Source organism: Dendrobates tinctorius, unplaced genomic scaffold (assembly GCF_039654945.1).
Source record: "Dendrobates tinctorius isolate UK_male_01 unplaced genomic scaffold, ASM3965494v1 ptg000111l, whole genome shotgun sequence".
NCBI classification, from domain to species: domain Eukaryota; kingdom Metazoa; phylum Chordata; class Amphibia; order Anura; family Dendrobatidae; genus Dendrobates; species Dendrobates tinctorius.
Window position 1 is genome coordinate 34,828,385 of NW_027361779.1, and position 19,467 is coordinate 34,847,851.

At 43.7% G+C, this 19,467-nt stretch overlaps 1 protein-coding gene across 1 annotated transcript in view; it reads right to left on the reverse strand.

Annotated features, from left to right (window-relative positions):
- The window catches only part of MRAP2 (melanocortin 2 receptor accessory protein 2), a 115,890-nt gene extending 96,887 nt beyond the window's left edge, over positions 1-19,003 (reverse strand). Inside the window, exon 1 of the mRNA XM_073589649.1 lies at positions 18,877-19,003. Within this exon, the coding sequence (XP_073445750.1) occupies positions 18,877-19,003 (127 nt within the window). The remainder of the gene's footprint in view (positions 1-18,876) is intronic.
- Positions 19,004-19,467: the final 464 nt, after the last annotated feature.

Here is a 19,467-nt window from a genome sequence, read left to right on the forward strand (position 1 = left end):
AAAAGAATTTCTACAGTACTCAAGGTTTCTAAGAGAAAAGTGGCCTCCATAATCCTTAAATGGAAGAAGTTTGAGACCACCAGAAGTCTTCCTAGACCCGGCCGTCCAGCCAAACTGAGCAAAAGTGGGAGAAGAGCCTTGGTGAGAGACTTAAAGAAGAACCCCAAGATCACTATGGCTGAGCTCCACAGGTGCAGGAGGGAGATGAGAGAAAGTTACATAAAGTCAACTATCACTGCAACCCTCCACCAGTCGGGCCTTTATGGCAGAGTAGTCCAACGGAAGCCTCTCCTCAGTGCAAGACATACGAAAGCCCGCATAGAGTTTGCTAAAAACACATGAATGATTCCCATATTGTGAGAACTAAGATTCTCTGGTCTGATGAGACGAAGATAGACCTTTTTGGTGATAATGCTAAGTGGTATGTGTGAAGAAAACCAGGCACTGCTTATCACCTGCCCAATGCAATCTCAACAGTGAAACATGGTGGTGGCAACATCATGCTATTGAGTGTTTTTCAGCTGCAGTGACAGGACGACTGGTTGCCATTGAAGGAAACATGAATGTGGCCAAGTACAGAGATATCCTGGATGAAAACCTCCTCCAGAGTGCTCTGGACCTCTGACTTGTCCAAAGGTTCACCTTCCAACAAGACAATAACCCTAAGAACACAGCTAAAATAAGGAAGGAGTGGCTTCAGAACAACTCTGTGACCATTCTTGAGTGGCTCAGCCAGAGCCCTGACCTAAACCCAATTGAGTATCTCTGGAGAGAATCTGCAAGGAAGAGTGGCAGAGTATCCCCAGATCCAGGTGTGAAAAACTTGTTGTATCATTCCCAATAATACTCATGGCTGTACTAGCTCAAAAGGGTGTTTCTACTCAATACTGAGCAAAGGGTCTGAATACTTATGACCATGTGATATTTCAGCTTTCCTTTTTTAACAAATTTGGAAAAATTTCTAAATTTCTGGGGTTTTTTTTCAGTCAAGATGGGGTGCAGAGTGTACATTAACCCCTTAATGACCAGAGCTTTTTTCGGAATTACGTTTTAGTTTTTTGCTCCCCTTCTTCCCAGAGCCATAACTTTTTTATTTTTCCATCAATATGGCCATGTGGGGGTTTATTTTTTGGAGGAGGAGTTGTACTTTTGAAAGACATCATTGGTTTTAGCATGTTGTATACTCGAAAACGGGAAAAAAATTCCAAGTGCGGTGAAATTGCAAAAAAAAGTGCAATCTAACACATGTTTTTTGTTTGGCTTTTTTGCTAGGCTCACTAAATGCTAAAACTGACCTGCCATTATGATTCTCCAGGTCATTACGAGTTCATAGACACCAAACAGGTCTTGGTTCTTTTTTATCTAAGTGGTGAAAAAAAATTCCAAAATTTGCTAAAAAAAAAAATTTGCACTACTTTCCAATACTCATAGCATCTCCATTTTTGCATTATCTGGGGTTGGGTGAGAGCTTATTTTTTGCGTCCCGAGCTGACATTTTTAAGGGTACTATTTATGTGCAGATACGATCTTTTGCATTTTAATGCACTGTCACGGCGACCAAAAATGTAATTCTGGCGTTTTGATTTTTTTCACGCTATGCCGTTTAGAGATCGGGTTAATCCTTTTTTTGTTATTGATAGATTGGGCAATTCTGAACGCAGCGATACCAAATGTATGTATGTTTGATTTTTTTTTTATTGTTTCATTTTGAATGGGGTGAAAGGGGGATGATTTTAACTTTTATATATTTTTTTTTCATATTTTTTAAAACTTTTTTTTTTAATTTTGGCATGCTTCAATAGCCTCCATGGGAGGCTAGAAACTGCCACAACTTGATCGGCCCTGCTACATACAGGCAATGAGCAGATCGCCTATATGTAGCAGAATTGCAGCATTGCTATGAGCGCCGTCCACCGGGTGACACTCATAGCAGTCTGGCATCAACAACCATAAAGGTCGCTATGAGACCTCTGGTTGTTATGCCAACGCATCGCTGACCCCCAATCACGTGACGGGGTCGGCGATGCACGTATTTCTGGCCTGGCGGTCAGAAGCGCTGGTTAAATGCTGCTGTCAGCGTTTGACAGAGGCATTTAACTAGTTAATAGGCACGGGTGGATCGCGATTCCACCTGCGCCTATTGCGGGCACATGTTAGCTGTTCAAAACAACTGACATGTCCCATCTTTGATGCGGGCTCACTGCCGGAGCCCTCATCAAAGTGGGGAATCTGACCTTGGGTTAATGAGAAAAAAATGAACTTTTTTGAATTTACCAAAAGTCTGCAATTAAACAAAGAGTTAAAAATTTAAAGGGGTCTGAATACTTTCCGTACCCACTGTACATTGGTGGTCTCCACTTCTCAAAGGATGACTCAACCTTTCAACCCCAACCATGAAAAAACCTGGTTTTCCCTTTATGAACCTCTGTAAAATAGTGTGATACTGCAGAGACATTGCAACTTCTGCTACCAATGTCAGAACGATGTCTCCTATGCCTAATTTTTAGCGGGCCAGTTGTACAATGCACATATTAATAATAATTTTTATTTCTATAGCGCCAACATATTCCACAGCATTTTTGCAGCACTTTTTTAGATTTTAAAAGGCACTTCTACAGACAATAAGGACTTTACAGAATAACACAACTCAGATCCCAAAAGGAGTGAGGTAGGGCCCTACTCAATAGCTCCAATCCATAAGGAAATAAGGGAAACACGAAAGGTAAATGGTAAAAAGTGCTTGTGTTTATACGGTCCTGCCATAATATACTAAATAGGGTAGTCACATAACGCTGCATGAACCAGTCAACAGCCAGTGTATGTACAGTGAAGGAAATAATTACTTGATTCCTTGCTGATTTTGTTAGTTTGCCAACTGACAAAGACATGAACGTCTATAATTTTAAGGGTAGGTTAATTTTAACATTGAGAGATAGAATATCAAAAATAAAATCCAGAAAATCACATTGTATAAATTATATAAATTTATTCGCATTTTGCAGTGAAAAATAAGTATTTGATCCCCCACCAACCATTAAGAGTTCTGGCCCTACAGACCAGTTAGACGCTCCTAATCAACTCCTTATCTGCATTAAAGACAGCTGTCTTACATGTTAGGCTATGGGTTGAACTAAATGGACTTAAAAGTCTTCCTTTAACCTTAAAAACTATAACTATAGTCACCTTCATAAAATACTCCTGTCCACAGACTCAATTAATCAGTCAGACTCAAACCTCTACAACATGGACAAGACCAAAGAGCTTTATAAGGATGTCAGGGACAAGATCATAGACCTGCACAAAGCTGGAATGGGCTACAAAACCATAAGTAAGACACTGGCAGAGAAGGAGACAACTGTTGATGCAATAGTAAAAAAATGGAAGAAATACAAAATGACTGTCAATTGACATCGACCATGCAAAATCTCACCTCGTGGGGTATCCTTGATCATGAGGAAGTTGAGAGATCAGCCTAAAACTACACAGGGGAAATTTGTTAATGATCTAAAGTCAGCTGGGACCACAGTCACCAAGAAAACCATTGGTAACACATTATGCCGTAAAGGTTTAAACTCCTGCAGTGCCCGCAAGGTCCCACTGCTCAAGAAGGCACATGTACAGGCCCGTGTGATGTTTGCCAATGAACACCTGGATGATTCTGTGAGTGATTGGGAGAAGGTTTAAAATCCTGCAGAGCCCGCAAGGTCCCACTGCTCAAGAAGGCACATGTACAGGCCCATGTGAAGTTTGTCATTGAACACATGGTTGATTCTGAGAGTGATTGGGAGAAGGTGCAGTGGTTAGATGAGACAAAAATTGAGCTCTTTGGCAATAACTCAACTCACTGTGTTTGGAGGAAGAGAAATGATGCCTATGACTCAAAGAACACTGTCCGCACTGTCAAGCATGGAGGTGGAAATGTTACGTTTTCGGGGTGTTTCTCTGCTAAGGGCACAGGACTTCTTCACTGCATCAATGGGAGAATGGATGGAGCCATATACTGTAAGATCCTGAGTGACAACCTCCTTCCCTCCGCCAGTACATTAAAAATGGGTTGTGGCTGGGTCTTCTAGCAAAACTATGACCCAAAACATAGGGGGGCGTGGCTATGTAGCAGAGCAAGAGGACGCATCTTTGCAGACCTCCTGGAATCCTGAGGAAATCCTGCTGTCAGGATCCGTTTTGGCGCTGCACACTCAGTGGCGCTGGGACTGCATGTGTGGCGCCCCTGAGGCTCAGTCGCCACAAAGGTACTGCACCTTCTCCTAAGGTGTGGTGCCCCACCATCCAGGTAAGTTGGGGGCTCCTGACCACGCTCCAACACTCGCACCCCACACAATAGAGTAGTTCAGCAAAACCACATTGCGGCTCCTTGCTTAGAGAGAAGCAGAGCACCTTTGGTGGTTCCCTGCTTGGAACACTAAATGTGCTGGGAGGTTGGTGGAGTTGAGAATACATAAGAGAGCGGGAAGGTTTAGGATGACTGGTCAGTCTGACGAGAGGTCAGTGAGTAAGGAAGCCACTCAGAGAGGAGTGGGGATCCCTGGAAAAGGGATGGAGGAAGGAGTGCTGCAGCCGCCTCAGTGATCTGGGCAGGCTGGCACGGGAAAGGAAAGAAGGAGAAAGACATTGAACTGAAACCTGAACTTCAATCAAAAAGAGAGATTAGTACGGAACGAAGGAGTAAAAGGGAACAGAGAGGACGTGGGTTAGGAGAGAACCCTGCCTAGAAGTTCTAAGCGCAAGGCCGGGGCCCGGTCCCCGAGGTTGTATGGACACTAGTGTTGAGCATTTTGATACTGCAAATATCGGGTATCGGCCGATATTCGCTGTATCGGAATTCCGATACAGAGTACCGATATTTTTTCAATATCGGATACTGGAATCGGAAGTCCACATAATGCAATGAGCCACTGTTGTGGCTGCTGAAATGATGTCATCATGATGCGCGGTCTGTGCGCATCATGATGCGCGGTTTGTGCCGACTGCGGGGGGTCTGTGCCGACTGTCGGGGGTCTGTGCCGTCTGCCAGTGGTCTGTACGGGCCTCTCGGGGGTCTGTACAGGCCTGTCGGGGGCCTGTGCCGGCTGCCGGTGGTCTGTACGGGCCTCGGTGGTCTGTACGGGCCTCTCGGGGGCCTGTGCCAGCTGCTGGTGGTCTGTACGGGCCTCTCGGGGGTCTGTACAGGCCCGTCGAGGGCCTGTGCCGGCTGCCAGTGGTCTGTACGGGCCTCTCGGGGGTCTGTACAGGCCCGTCAGGGGCCTGTGCCGGCTGCCAGTGGTCTGTACGGGCCTCTCGGGGGTCTGTACAGGCCTGTCGGGGGCCTGTGCCGGCTGCCGGTGGTCTGTACGGGCCTCGGTGGTCTGTACGGGCCTCTCGGGGGCCTGTGCCAGCTGCTGGTGGTCTGTACGGGCCTCTCGGGGGTCTGTACAGGCCTGTCAGGGGCCTGTGCCGGCTGCCGGTGGTCTGTACGGGCCTCTGGGGGGCCTGTGCCGGCTGTCGGTGGTCTGTGCCGGCTGTCGGTGGTCTGTACGGGCCTCTCGGGGGCCTGTGCCGGCTGCCGGTGGTCTGTGCGGGCCTGCCGGGGGTCTTGTGTGTGTGCAGCCATCATCCGATGGGACTACAAGTTCCATCGGGCGATGCCTGCTACAATGGCAGTGATTGACACATTAGCCAATGATGGGACAGTAGTAGTCCCATCAACCGGCTAATGTATTGAATGTAAAAAAAAAAAAAAAAAAAACATACTACATACATACTACATATATACTACATTCATACAACATACATATATACTACATTCATGCTACATATATACTACATTCATACAACATACATACATACATACTACATACATGCTACATATATACTACATTCATACAACATACATATATACTACATACATGCTACATACAGTGGGGCAAAAAAGTATTTAGTCAGTCAGCAACAGTGCAAGTTCCACCACTTAAAAAGATGAGAGGCGTCTGTAATTTACATCATAGGTAGACCTCAACTATGGGAGACAAACTGAGAAAAAAAAATCCAGAAAATCACATTGTCTGTTTTTTTTTTCATTTTATTTGCATATTATGGTGGAAAATAAGTATTTGGTCAGAAACAAGCAATCAAGATTTCTGGCTCTCACAGACCTGTAACTTCTTCTTTAAGAGTCTCCTCTTTCCTCCACTCATTACCTGTAGTAATGGCACCTGTTTAAACTTGTTATCAGTATAAAAAGACACCTGTGCACACCCTCAAACAGTCTGACTCCAAACTCCACAATGGTGAAGACCAAAGAGCTGTCAAAGGACACCAGAAACAAAATTGTAGCCCTGCACCAGGCTGGGAAGACTGAATCTGCAATAGCCAACCAGCTTGGAGTGAAGAAATCAACTGTGGGAGCAATAATTAGAAAATGGAAGACATACAAGACCACTGATAATCTCCCTCGATCTGGTGCTCCACGCAAAATCCCACCCCGTGGGGTCAGAATGATCACAAGAACGGTGAGCAAAAATCCCAGAACCACGCGGGGGGACCTAGTGAATGAACTGCAGAGAGCTGGGACCAATGTAACAAGGCCTACCATAAGTAACACACTACGCCACCATGGACTCAGAGCCTGCAGTGCCAGACGTGTCCCACTGCTTAAGCCTGTACATGTCCAGGCCCGTCTGAAGTTTGCTAGAGAGCATTTGGATGATCCAGAGGAGTTTTGGGAGAATGTCCTATGGTCTGATGAAACCAAACTGGAACTGTTTGGTAGAAACACAACTTGTCGTGTTTGGAGGAAAAAGAATACTGAGTTGCATCCATCAAACACCATACCTACTGTAAAGCATGGTGGTGGAAACATCATGCTTTGGGGCTGTTTCTCTGCAAAGGGGCCAGGATGACTGATCCGGGTACATGAAAGAATGAATGGGGCCATGTATCGTGAGATTTTGAGTGCAAACCTCCTTCCATCAGCAAGGGCATTGAATATGAAACGTGGCTGGGTCTTTCAACATGACAATGATCCAAAGCACACCGCCAGGGCAACGAAGGAGTGGCTTCGTAAGAAGCATTTCAAGGTCCTGGAGTGGCCTAGCCAGTCGCCAGATCTCAACCCTATAGAAAACCTTTGGAGGGAGTTGAAAGTCCGTGTTGCCAAGCGAAAAGCCAAAAACATCACTGCTCTAGAGGAGATCTGCATGGAGGAATGGGCCAACATACCAACAACAGTGTGTGGCAACCTTGTGAAGACTTACAGAAAACGTTTGACCTCTGTCATTGCCAACAAAGGATATATCACAAAGTATTGAGATGAAATTTTGTTTCTGACCAAGTACTTATTTTCCACCATAATATGCAAATAAAATAAAAAAAAAACAGACAATGTGATTTTCTGGATTTTTTTTTCTCAGTTTGTCTCCCATAGTTGAGGTCTACCTATGATGTAAATTACAGACGCCTCTCATCTTTTTAAGTGGTGGAACTTGCACTATTGCTGACTGACTAAATACTTTTTTGCCCCACTGTATATACTACATTCATACAACATACATATATACTACATACATGCTACATATATACTACATTCATACAACATACATATATACTACATACATGCTACATATATACTACATTCATACAACATACATACATACTACATGCTACATATATACTACATTCATACAACACACATACTACATACATGCTACATATATACTACATTCAAACATACATACTACATACATGCTACATATATGCTACATTCATACAACATACATACTACATACATGCTACATATATACTACATTCAAACAACATACATACTACATACATGCTACATATATGCTACATTCATACAACATACATACTACATACATGATTCATATATACTATTCATACAACATACATACATAGTACATACATACTACATACATACATACATACAACATGCTACAGAGATACAACATACATACTACATACATACTACATACATACAAGATGCTACAGACATACAACATACATACATACTACATACTGCATACATACTACATACATATTGCATACAATACATTCATACAATACATACATATAGACATACAGTACATATAACATAGAGTACATACTCACCATCACTTGTCACTTTGATCCCCGAAGCCAGTGTCATCTGTGGAAAAATATGAAAATAACAAACAAACAATATACTCCCTGATCCGCAGAAATCCACGTGTGTCCCACGCCGATCTCATCAGCATGAGCTGATGCTGCTGTTCTCCATGGGAGATCGGCGTAGGACCCTCGTGGATTTCTGCGGATCAGGGAGTATATGGCTTGTTTGTTATTTTCATATTTTTTCATAGATGACACTGGCTTCGGGGATCAAAGTGACAAGTGATGGTGAGTATGTTCTCTATGTTATATGTACAGTATGCCTATGTATGTATTGTATGAATGTATTGTATGTAGTATGTATGCAGTATGCATGTATGTTGTATGTCTGTAGCATGTTGTATATATGTAGTATGCATGTAGTATGTACTATGTATGTTGTATGAATGTAGTATATATGAAGCATGTATGTTGTATGTAGTATGTATGTATGTTGTATGAATGTAATGTATATGTAGCATGTATGTAGTATGTATGTATGTTGTATGAATGTAGTATACATGTAGTATACATGTAGTATGTATGTAGTAGGTATGTTGCATGAGTGTAGTATACATGTAGTATGTAGTATGTATGTATGAATGTAGTATATATGTAGCATGTATGTAGTATGTATGTTGTGTGAATGTAGCATATATGTAGTATGTATGTAGTATGTAGTATGTATGTTGTATGAATGTAGTATATATGTAGCATGTATGTAGTATGTATGTATGTTGTATGAATGTAGTATATATGTAGTATGTAGTATGTATGTTGTATGAATGTAGTATATATGTAGTATATATGTATGTTGTATGAATGTAGCATATATGTAGTATGTATGTAGTATGTATGTATGTATGTATGTATGTATGTGTTGAGCCCCGAGAGGCCCGTACAGACCACCGGCAGCCGGCACAGGCCCCCGGCAGCCGGCACAGACCACCGACAGCCGGCACAGGCCCCCGAGAGGCCTGTACAGACCCCCGAGAGGCCCGTACAGACCACCGTCAGCCGGCACAGGCACCGGACAGTCGGCACAGACCCCCGAGAGGCCTGTACAGACCACCGGCAGCCGGCACAGGCCCCCCGACAGTCGGCACAGACCCCCGAGAGGCCCGTACAGACCACCGGCAGCCGGCACAGGCCCCCCCGACAGTCGGCACTGACCCCGCACACACAGACACGCACAGTGTCCGCCCACGCACCGCCCACACTCTTCCCCCCTCCCGAGCAGGATGTACAAGGCAAGAAAGGGGTTTTTTTAATTCCGATATTTCTGTCCCATTGACTTGAATGGGACTTCCGGTATCGGAATCGGAGAAACCCGATACTTTTTGTGTATCAGGCCGATCCAATCCGATCCTATATTTCTGAATATCGGATGGTATCGCTCAACACTAATGGACACTAATGGTCCTGCAGCAGACACCGGTGGATTAGTGGGCTGTAAATGCACTACTCCCATCTAAGACTTGGGGGCACAACAGCAACACGGATAGAGAGTCGGGACTCAGTAGTAGAGAGTCCCCGAAGCAGGCTACAGCTGTCTGCCATACAAGTAGAGTTCTTGGGAACATCTGTCAGGAGGAACTCCAGTGTAACTCAGTACTAGGAGATCTTCACACTTAAAGGCGCTATAGAGGAGACGTTCAGAAAAGGCACATAAGTTGGCGGAGTGTTGGAAGGGAGCATTCCATCTTGCCTGGAGGTTGACTGAGTCCCTGACCCAGAGGACACGGAAGCGGGCACTACAGGCTGTGAGTAAAGCTTTGGAACTACATGCCCTGGTGTCCTCCATTCCTTCCTGCGTCCGCCAGCCTGGCACTGCTACATCCCCTGCGCCAGACACTACACCATCTAAGTGGCACTTCACCTATTCTGCCCTGGGGCTACAGCTTCACCTGTGGGGAGCTTCACCATCTTGGCTGCAACACACCACCAGCCCCAGAGGATCTGCATGCAGCGTTGGCCTAACATCTCATTTGCCGAACACCACAGGTGGCGTCACGAACTATTCCATTAACTACATTTCACCAGTCACATTCCCCGCCATTACTTGGGCGCCCGGGCCACCGCTGCTGTGACCGAGTACCCCACAGCGCTGGGAGGGCGACCCACATGGGCTTCGGGAAGCTTCTGACCCCCCACGGGAGAGCGGTGCGGGGTTCCGGGGTGCCGGGCGTTAAAGAGATCTGGGCGGATGGCGGGGCCTGTGAAAGGCGGCGGCCATTTTCTGTGGCGCGCTCCAGCAGCAGAGGAGGCGACGCCAGGTCACATCCTTAAAGGGCTGACTAGGCGTAGAGAATTCATTCTGGGGATACCTCGGGGGGACATGCGGTGTGTGCCCTGAGAGATGTGCCCCACACCCCCTCATTAATAGCATGCCAGACCCGTCGGTGCCACCATATTAAGGGTCCCTGGACCTGCTGCTGCCACTGCAGGTGCTGCAAGTTCTTTTAGCTGTGCAGAATCCCGGTGACAGCCTGAAGCATATTATAACAAAAAGCCCTATAAAATTCATTTGACCAGAGCTGTTTCAAGACACATATTTTGTAAAATAGCCCTGCTGTGTTCGTGACGGGGAGCGAGAGACCCCCATAAATATAAGTTCAACCACCCTGTCCTGGGTCAGGAATAGCCAACAAATTAAAGGAGTTTGCCAGAACTGATCCTTCTGATAATGCACGGTCCCTCAGACACAATTACTCACAAACTAAGACTGCAGATCAGCGCAAAAAACGTCCCTCTGGCGGTGAGGAGGGGAGTGAACAGGAGGAAATGACTCTCAGACAGGTGTCAGAACATTTAATGCAGGTCACATTCTTAACCAGATCATCCCTGACTGAGAAAATAGAGGATGTGTATACTGAGGTGGGGCGTCTCCGCCAGGATATGCAGGCCATGAGGGGGCGCATTACAGAAGTGGAAACACGAGTGTCCCATATAGAAGACAATATTGCACCCATGGAGGCTAAGTTGACATAAGTGGCTGGATCTATGAATGCCTGAAAATAAAAAGCACACTATCTAGAGAATAGACTATGTCGGAACAATATCTGAATCATTGGTCTGCCGGAACATTCAGAAGGTCAGCTACCAGAGCAATTCTTAGAGGACTGGCTTAAAGCTCCCCTGGGGGATGAATTCCCCCCTATGTTTTCTGTGGAAAGGGCTCATAGGGTCCCTACCAAACCTCTTCACTCGGGCACTCCACCTAGACCCTTCCTGGCACGCCTCCTCAATTGCAAAGACAGGGATACCATTCTACGTCTGGCACGGCAAAAAAGCCCCATTAAATTTAATAGTGCTACGATTTCCATTTTTACGGATTTCTCTATGGAACTCCAGAAACAGCGGGCACAGTTCATTGAAGTTGAAAAGCAACTTAGAGAGAAGAATGTTATATACTCAATGATTTATCCAGCTCGACTCCGAATTGTCCACAAAGGTTCCTCAATATTCTTTACGGACCCAGCAGAGGCAGCTGGGTGGTTGTGGTCCCATGAGGGGTCTTGTGGGAAGAAATCCTAAAATGCTTGCTGTCAAGCAGAACTCTTCCTACAATGATATGATTGGAGCTCTCTCCTCAGGCGTCCAGTTTACCAACAATACCGGACACTGCACTCAGTGAGGGTATCCCCTTGTCCAATTTATAATGGGAGCGTAGGACTTTGCTCATATACTGTTTGTTTTTTGTTTTGTTCTCTCTTTTACATTGGTTTTATTTGTTACTGTTTATATAGAAGCCGCCGCCAGCTTTGTTCTCTATGTGATGGTTCTAAATTTTGCTTGAGTGAGAGTATGCCATATACAGATGAGAAGGTATGGGGTCTGAAATAATATGTATGACCTGGAATGTGAGGGGTCTCAAATCTCCCAGGAAAAAGATTAAGGTGTTTTCGCAGATCAGGCACTATCATCCACACATTGTGGCTCTGGTGGAGATGCAGCCCGGTGCGTACAGAAACCATGGGTGCAGTGGTTCATACACGCGTTTCACACTAGTTACTCGAGGGGGGTTTCACTATTGATACATAGAGACAACAGGTGGGAGGTCAGGGAGGCTCGTAGAGATCCAGAGGGTCGCTTTGTTTTTGTATATGCTTTGATAAACACAAGAAAATACATTATATTATGCACTTATAACTCCCTCCCCTCCTGGCTACTACGTCAATCCTTCAGATAGAGATGAGTTTCATCTTAAATTATCCAGACACAAGCGTAATTTACATGGGGGACTTCAATTTAGTCATGGATAATTGTCTTGATAGATTAAGATTGGGTGATGGGATGTCTGGGGGGACCCCCTCTTCAGTTCAATCCCAGGTGGCACTATTCATGGGGCGCAGTGGATGGTTGGATCTGTGGCAGGTGCGTCACCCACAGGTGAAGGAATACACCTGTCATTCATCTACAAGGCACTCTCTGTAACGTATAGATTACATATTTGGATCCAGTGATCTAGCGATGTGGGTGGACACTATAGAACATGGTAGTAGGGGGATCTCGGATCATAGCCCGATTGTACTTAAACTTAAATATGGGCAACTGAATAATAGCATAGTATGGAAAATGAAACCTTTTTGGTTGAAATTAATAGGACCTAATGATAGAACGATTGATGAGATAAACTGCTTCATCTCGTCCCACCCAGAACCTCGGAATGTCAATTTATTTTGGGATGCCCTTAAGGCATATTTAAGAGGATGTTTATCTTCTACAATTTCTTATATTAAAACGGTGACTTCGAGGGAGGATGATGAGCTGGAGCAACGACTGAAAGATTCGGAAGCAGCATACATATCCAATCAGACCAACGGAAATTGGAGTTTAGTGGTTAGCCTCTCAAAGGTTATATACCCAATACACAGACAATAAGTCTAAACATAAATTATTCTTTACCAGTCTTATTAGATATAACATTTCGTACATTGAGTCCTGCTCAGCAAGCCTTTATGGACGCCGAGTTTACTATAGAAGAGATAGGGGATGAAATGGCGAACATGGCTTCCGGGAAGGCCCCTGGACCGGACGGGTTCCCCATTTAACTATACAGGAAATATCGGGACATATTGGCACCACTCCTTTTAAGGGTATTTCAGGAGTTTTGGGGGGGAGGATCTTTGTCCGAATCCTTCTACGAGGCAAATATTATTGCGCTTAGGAAAGATGGGAAAGATCCTCTGGAGTGTGGATCTTACCGCCCCATATCGCTGGTAAACGTAGATTATAAAATCTTTACTAAGGTCCTAGCCACCAGATTGAACTTGATCATACTAGACCTCATACATCCGGACCAGACCGGCTTTATGCCTGGTAAGGGTACCTCTGTTAACATTAGGCGAGTTCAGTCAGTGGTCCAATATAGCTCTTTGATACCTGACAATTGGGCATTGGCGCTGCTGAATGCAGCCAAGGCCTTTGACTCTCTTGAGTGGCCTCTTCTGTCTGCATGTTTGCAGAGATATGGTTTTGGTGAAAGATTTTTGAAGTGGATTGGCGTACTTTATATGAAACCCAAAGCTTGCATAATTGTAAATAATTCTATATCTGAATCTTTTTCATTATCCAGGGGAACACGTCAGGGGTGCCTCCTTTCCCCGGCCCTCTTTGCTCTTGCGATCGAGGCACTGGCAATACGTATAAGATCCTCTCCTGATATCAAAGGTATAGGTATAGCAGATCATGTGGACACCATTGGATTATATGCCGATGACATGGTGATATTTATGGATAGGGCAGAGGAGACACTGACACAAGTAATTCCTACTATAGACAAATTTAGTAAATGCTCAGGCCTGTATATAAACTGGGAAAAATCAGCTTTGCTACCTCTCTCCCACAGCCCGATGTCCCATCTTATAACCCTTTCCTCGCTGCCTATTGTATCCAATTTCAGATATCTAGGAATTAATATAATCAGATGCAGTGAACTTGACCTACAAATCAATATTTACCCATTGATGGAGCTAACCAAGTCTAAATTTGCAGCTTGGAGTAAACTCCTGTTGTCTGTAGCTGGTCGCATAAATCTGATCAAGATGATTTTGATTCCTAAACTCAACTATACCCTTCAGCACAGTGCCGTGCTGGTACCTAAATCCTTTGCAGATTTAAATTCTTAACTCACATCTTTTATATGGGGGAAATCTAGGCCCAAACTCAAGTTATCCACCCTGCAGAGACCTAAACAGGGGGGTGGGGCGGCATTACAGGATTTTTGTCTACATTATCTAGCTGGGCAGGTTAAATCACAGAGTAAATGGATGCCTGACAACTACCTACCTAATTCTGAAAGACATTTGATTCATGCTGCACAGACTGACTGCCCTCTGGATTTCCTGGAATCAGATAAAATTAGTGTCCCTCATTTATTGCCCCTGCTTCGATTGGCACGATCAGTTTGGAGACAAATTAAAAAAGTTATTAGACTCAACGGCATCATAACTGAAATGCCCCTATGGAACAACAATTATTTTCTGGTGCTGCTAAACCACCCATCTACTGACTTCTGCATTTCATGTAATGGCTCCTTCGTGGGCGATTTATATGACCAAGGTACCCTGATGTCCTTTGAGCAAATTCAGGCTAAATATAGTATCCTGAGATCCCAATTTTTTGTTAACTCTAGCTGAGATCAGCCTTCCAGTCACATATACATGGTGTGGGTGTGGGCCGGGCTATCTCGTCTCTACCCTTGATAGGAATCCTTAATTCACAGGGTCCCCAGGGCCTTGTCTCCTCCTTATACATATATGCTATCAGTGGGAGCTGATTCTCTTATGAGAACAATTAAGGGGAAATGGGAGGGACTCATCCCTGACGTGCAAGAAGAGGAATGGGAAGAGATTCTAGAATCTCCAGTCAGGGTGTCCCCATCTATTAATAATAGAATGAACTAGTTATATATTATATATCAATCATATTTAACTCCAACATGACTCTTTAAGATGGGTCGATTACAGACATCGGAATGTCTGCGATGCCATTTATCAGATGCAGATTTTATACATATGATATGGAGATGCCCTGTTATCCTTCTCTATTGGAAAGAAGTGACATCATTGTTGACATCCCTAGTACAAACTCTGGTTCCTCTTGACCCGCTGGTCTGTTTATTTGGGGTGTTGGATGAGGAAATCTGGGGACATTATGTTGGGATTTTCCTATGGGAGACGCTGTTCATGGCTAGGAAGATATTGGCAATACAGTGGATGGGAAGCTCACACCCCTCTCTCAGAGTCTGGATTGAATTAGTGAAGTCGATTATTCCGTATGAGCGTACACTATATCAAAATAGAGGGTGCCCGGGAAAATTTGATAAAATTTGGGATAGGTGGAACTCTTCTCATCTTACTCTATTAATGCGTAGTGACTCAACACCAAGGTAAAATTTTAAGTTTTACATTTTGGGGCATCGCATGGGGAATGATGCAGTGCAAAGTGTTAGGTGGCGGGATAGTAGTAGTTGTTGTAGTTGTAGTGTAGGGAACTCTTATGAGCTATATTCTGTTAAGCATGTAAAAGCATGAATGATAATCAATGTTCCTTGTTTAATTGTTTATTGGTTTATTGCTTATATAATAACGTAAAACTTGTATAATCTTAGTTTATTGTGCAACATTTATTGTCTTTTTGCAAATGCTCTGTAAAATATACAATGTGTACATTTTGTATTATGTCTAATAATATATACAAGTGAGTACATTTTATTATGTTTAGTACGCCGGTTTCCAAGGTAAACAGCAGGTATCCAGGAGCAGCGGCTCCTGGATACCCGATGTTTACATTAGAAACCAGCGTCGCTGGTCCTGATCGCTGGAGGGGCTGTCTTGTGACAGCTCACCAGCGATCAACCTAACGATGTCCCAGCGATCCCATCATGTCGGATCGTTAGTGGGATCGCTGGGACATCGTTATGTGTAACGGGGCCTTAAGTATTCCACAGGAGGATCCAGAGATTACATCACAAAACAATACGTAATGTCAGACAGAAGATTTAAAATATATCAGAAAGACATCACAGGTGCTTCTCACAAAATTAGAATACCATCAAAAAGTTTATATTTATATTCTATTCAATAGAAAAAGTCATACTCATATTATTTAGAGTGCATTTACTGAACATACATTTCAGTAGACCAACATTTTGGATTTTAAAATCATTTTTCAAGCTGGTGTTATAAAGTATTCTAATGTACTGAAATAATGACTTTTTGGTTTTCACTGGCTGTAAGCCATAATCATCAACATTAATAGAAATAAACACTTGAAATAGATAACTCTGTTTGTAATGACTCTATATAATGTATGAGTTTTACTTTCTGTATTGAAGAACTGATATAAATTAACTTTTTGATGATATTCGACCTCTACAGCAAGAGAATGCCAAGAGTGTGCAAAGCAGTCATCAAAGCAAAAGGTGGCTACTTTGAAGAACCTAGAATATAAGACATATTTTCAGTTGCTTCACACTTTTTTGTTAATTATATAATTCCACATATGTTAATTCATAGTTTTGATGCCTTCAGAGTGAATCTACAATTTTCATAGTCATGAAAATAAAGAAAACTCTTTGAATGAGAAGGTGTGTCCAAACTTTTGGTCTTTACTGTACTTACTAGCTGAAGAGCCCGGCGCTACCCAGGCATAGTAACTAACTACATATAGTTATAAAAAAATTATAATGATTATATCTATATATATATAAAGCTGAGTGTAGAGCCCCACCCATTCCGCATAGCCACATTCACTATAATATCCCACATCATCCCGTCAGCCAGAGCTACCGGACTACTACCCATAATATCCCGCATCATCCCGTCAGCCAGAGCCACTGGACTACTACCCCTAATATCCCACATCATCCCATCAGCCAGAGCCACTGGACTACTACCACTAATATCCCACTTCATCCCATCAGCCAGAGCCACTGGACTACTACTCCTAATATCCCACATCATCCCATCAGCCAGAGCCACCGGACAACTACAACTAATATCCCACATCATCCTGTCAGCCTGGAGTCAGAACCAGAGTGCTGATTGGAACGGTCCTAACTTCCATACTGGGAATCCCTTTAAGAGAGGCCTGGCATCATAACCAGAGCGCTGAGTGGATTTCTCTGACTTCCATACCAATGATCCCTTTAATAGAAGCCTGGGGTGAGAATCAGAACGCTGAGGGGTTTACCCTAACTTCCATACCGGAGATCCCTTTAAGAGAGGCCTGGGGTCAGTACCAAAACGCAGTGTGGATTTTCCCTCACTTCCGTACCTAGGATCCCTTTAAGAGGGGACTCGGGTCAGAACCAGAGCGCTGAGTGGATTTGCCCTAACTTCCATACCGGGGATCCCTTTAAGAGAGCCTGGGATCAGAACCAGAGCGCTGAGTGGATTTGCCCTGACTTGCATACCAATGATCCCTTTAATAGAACCCTGGGGTCAGAATCAGAGCGCCGAGGGATTTGCCCTAACTTCCATACAGGAGCTCCCTTTAAGAGAGCTTGGGATCAGTACAAGAGCATTTGAAGGCAATTTCCCTGACTTCCATACCAGGGATCCCTTTAAGAGAGGCCTGGGGTCAGAATTAAGGCGCTGGATGGATTTGCCCTGACTTCCATATCGGAGATGCTTTTGAGAGACCCTGGGGTCAGAACCACAGAGCTGAGTGGAACGGTCTTAACTTCCATACCGGGGATCCCTTTAAGAGAGGCCTGGGGTCAAAACCAAAGCGCTGGATGGATTTGCTATGACTTCCATACCAATGATCCCTTTAAGAGGGAAGATGTGCATATATGATGGAGGATGTGTTATGGGTAGATGTGCACGGGAGGGGGGATTCATTTCTGTCATGTGCTCTCTGCTCCTTTCAGGGGGGCAGACAATGGCTGGGAGCTTATGTTCCCAGGGATGCTATATTTCTCCCACCATGTCAGTGTCTGCTGAGGTGTTGTCAAGTGGGAAAACTGTTGGTCATAGCAACCAATCACAGCTCAGCTTCTTTTAACCAGCTCTGGTGAAATGAGAGATGCTTAGTGATTGTTTGCAAGGAAAACTGTTGCTCATAGCAACCAATCACAGCTCACCTTCTTTTGAACAGCTCTGGTGAAATGAAATATGCTTCGAGATTGGTTGGTGATACACATTCATTTTTATATAGAGAGATTTTTGGTTACTTATGTCTTGCTGTCTGGAGGACTTTTTTTCATTATAGGTTTTTTCTGCAATCACGAACCTTCATGTTATTTTGTAGGGCATCTTTAGGTTCTTTAGTCTACAGCGCAGCTTGGTCCTCGGCGGCTTTTAAAGTATATTTTTCTCTGAAATTCTGAAACATTTCAGAGTCAATCATTCCTGATTGTCATGCTGCAGCCAGTTCCTCACACAAACTTCTGGTGGATAGGGCAGCGTGTTTCAACCATCAGGTTCACTTTACAATCCTTCCGATCTTGAGACCAGAGAAGAGTTTCAATAACAGCAAATTGCAAAGCTACTTCTTTTTACAAGATCTCTGAACTTTCCACATTAAAGAAAAAGTGAATAACTCATTACTTGTGCTCTCAGATTCACTTTAGACTGACCAAAGACTTAAAACAGGTGTCCTCTTCAGATCTCCATAAACATGCTTGTTTAGATGAGGACAACCTCTTGTTGCAATGTAGAAATGGAAATTTGCTTAGTTACTTTTGTATAATGTAAAAATTCTAAAAAGGTAAAAATTAATACTTACACTTGTGTGCTTTTAGTCCTTCAAATGAAACTGGTGCATAATCATAATATTCATATTCCCACCTGTAGTCAGGGTTAGATAATTCTTTATGAGATGTTCTGCTAGTATTTACACTTTGTCCAGACATATCTTATCTGTGAAGACAAGAAAAATCAAATATTCATTCTTGATTACTTGAATTTGAAGAATTATTAGAGAAATCAGCCATATTCAGGTTCCACCATCCATAGGTTCTACCATCTTCTAAGGTTGTCTAATAATTATCTTGCTGATGGATCACCATAAGCCACATTTAGAACAATTAGTCAAAATATTTTGACAGTACTGGATCTGATGTTTATTACATTAGATTGAGGCAAAACAGTGTCAGGACTCGAATCTGGTAACTCCTGTGCAGCAGCTCTTTATTCAGCTCCCTGAACAGCTTGTTGCTAAATCAGCACTTGTCGTTTTGTTCCGCTCCATCCTGTGTTTTCCTGATTGGCTCATTTTGTGATTCCTGTTTGGTTACATTATTTAAACCTGGCCTGGTACTTCCTGCATTGTGAGATTATTGAGCTGGCAGCCTTTAGTCAAACACTCTCACCTGCT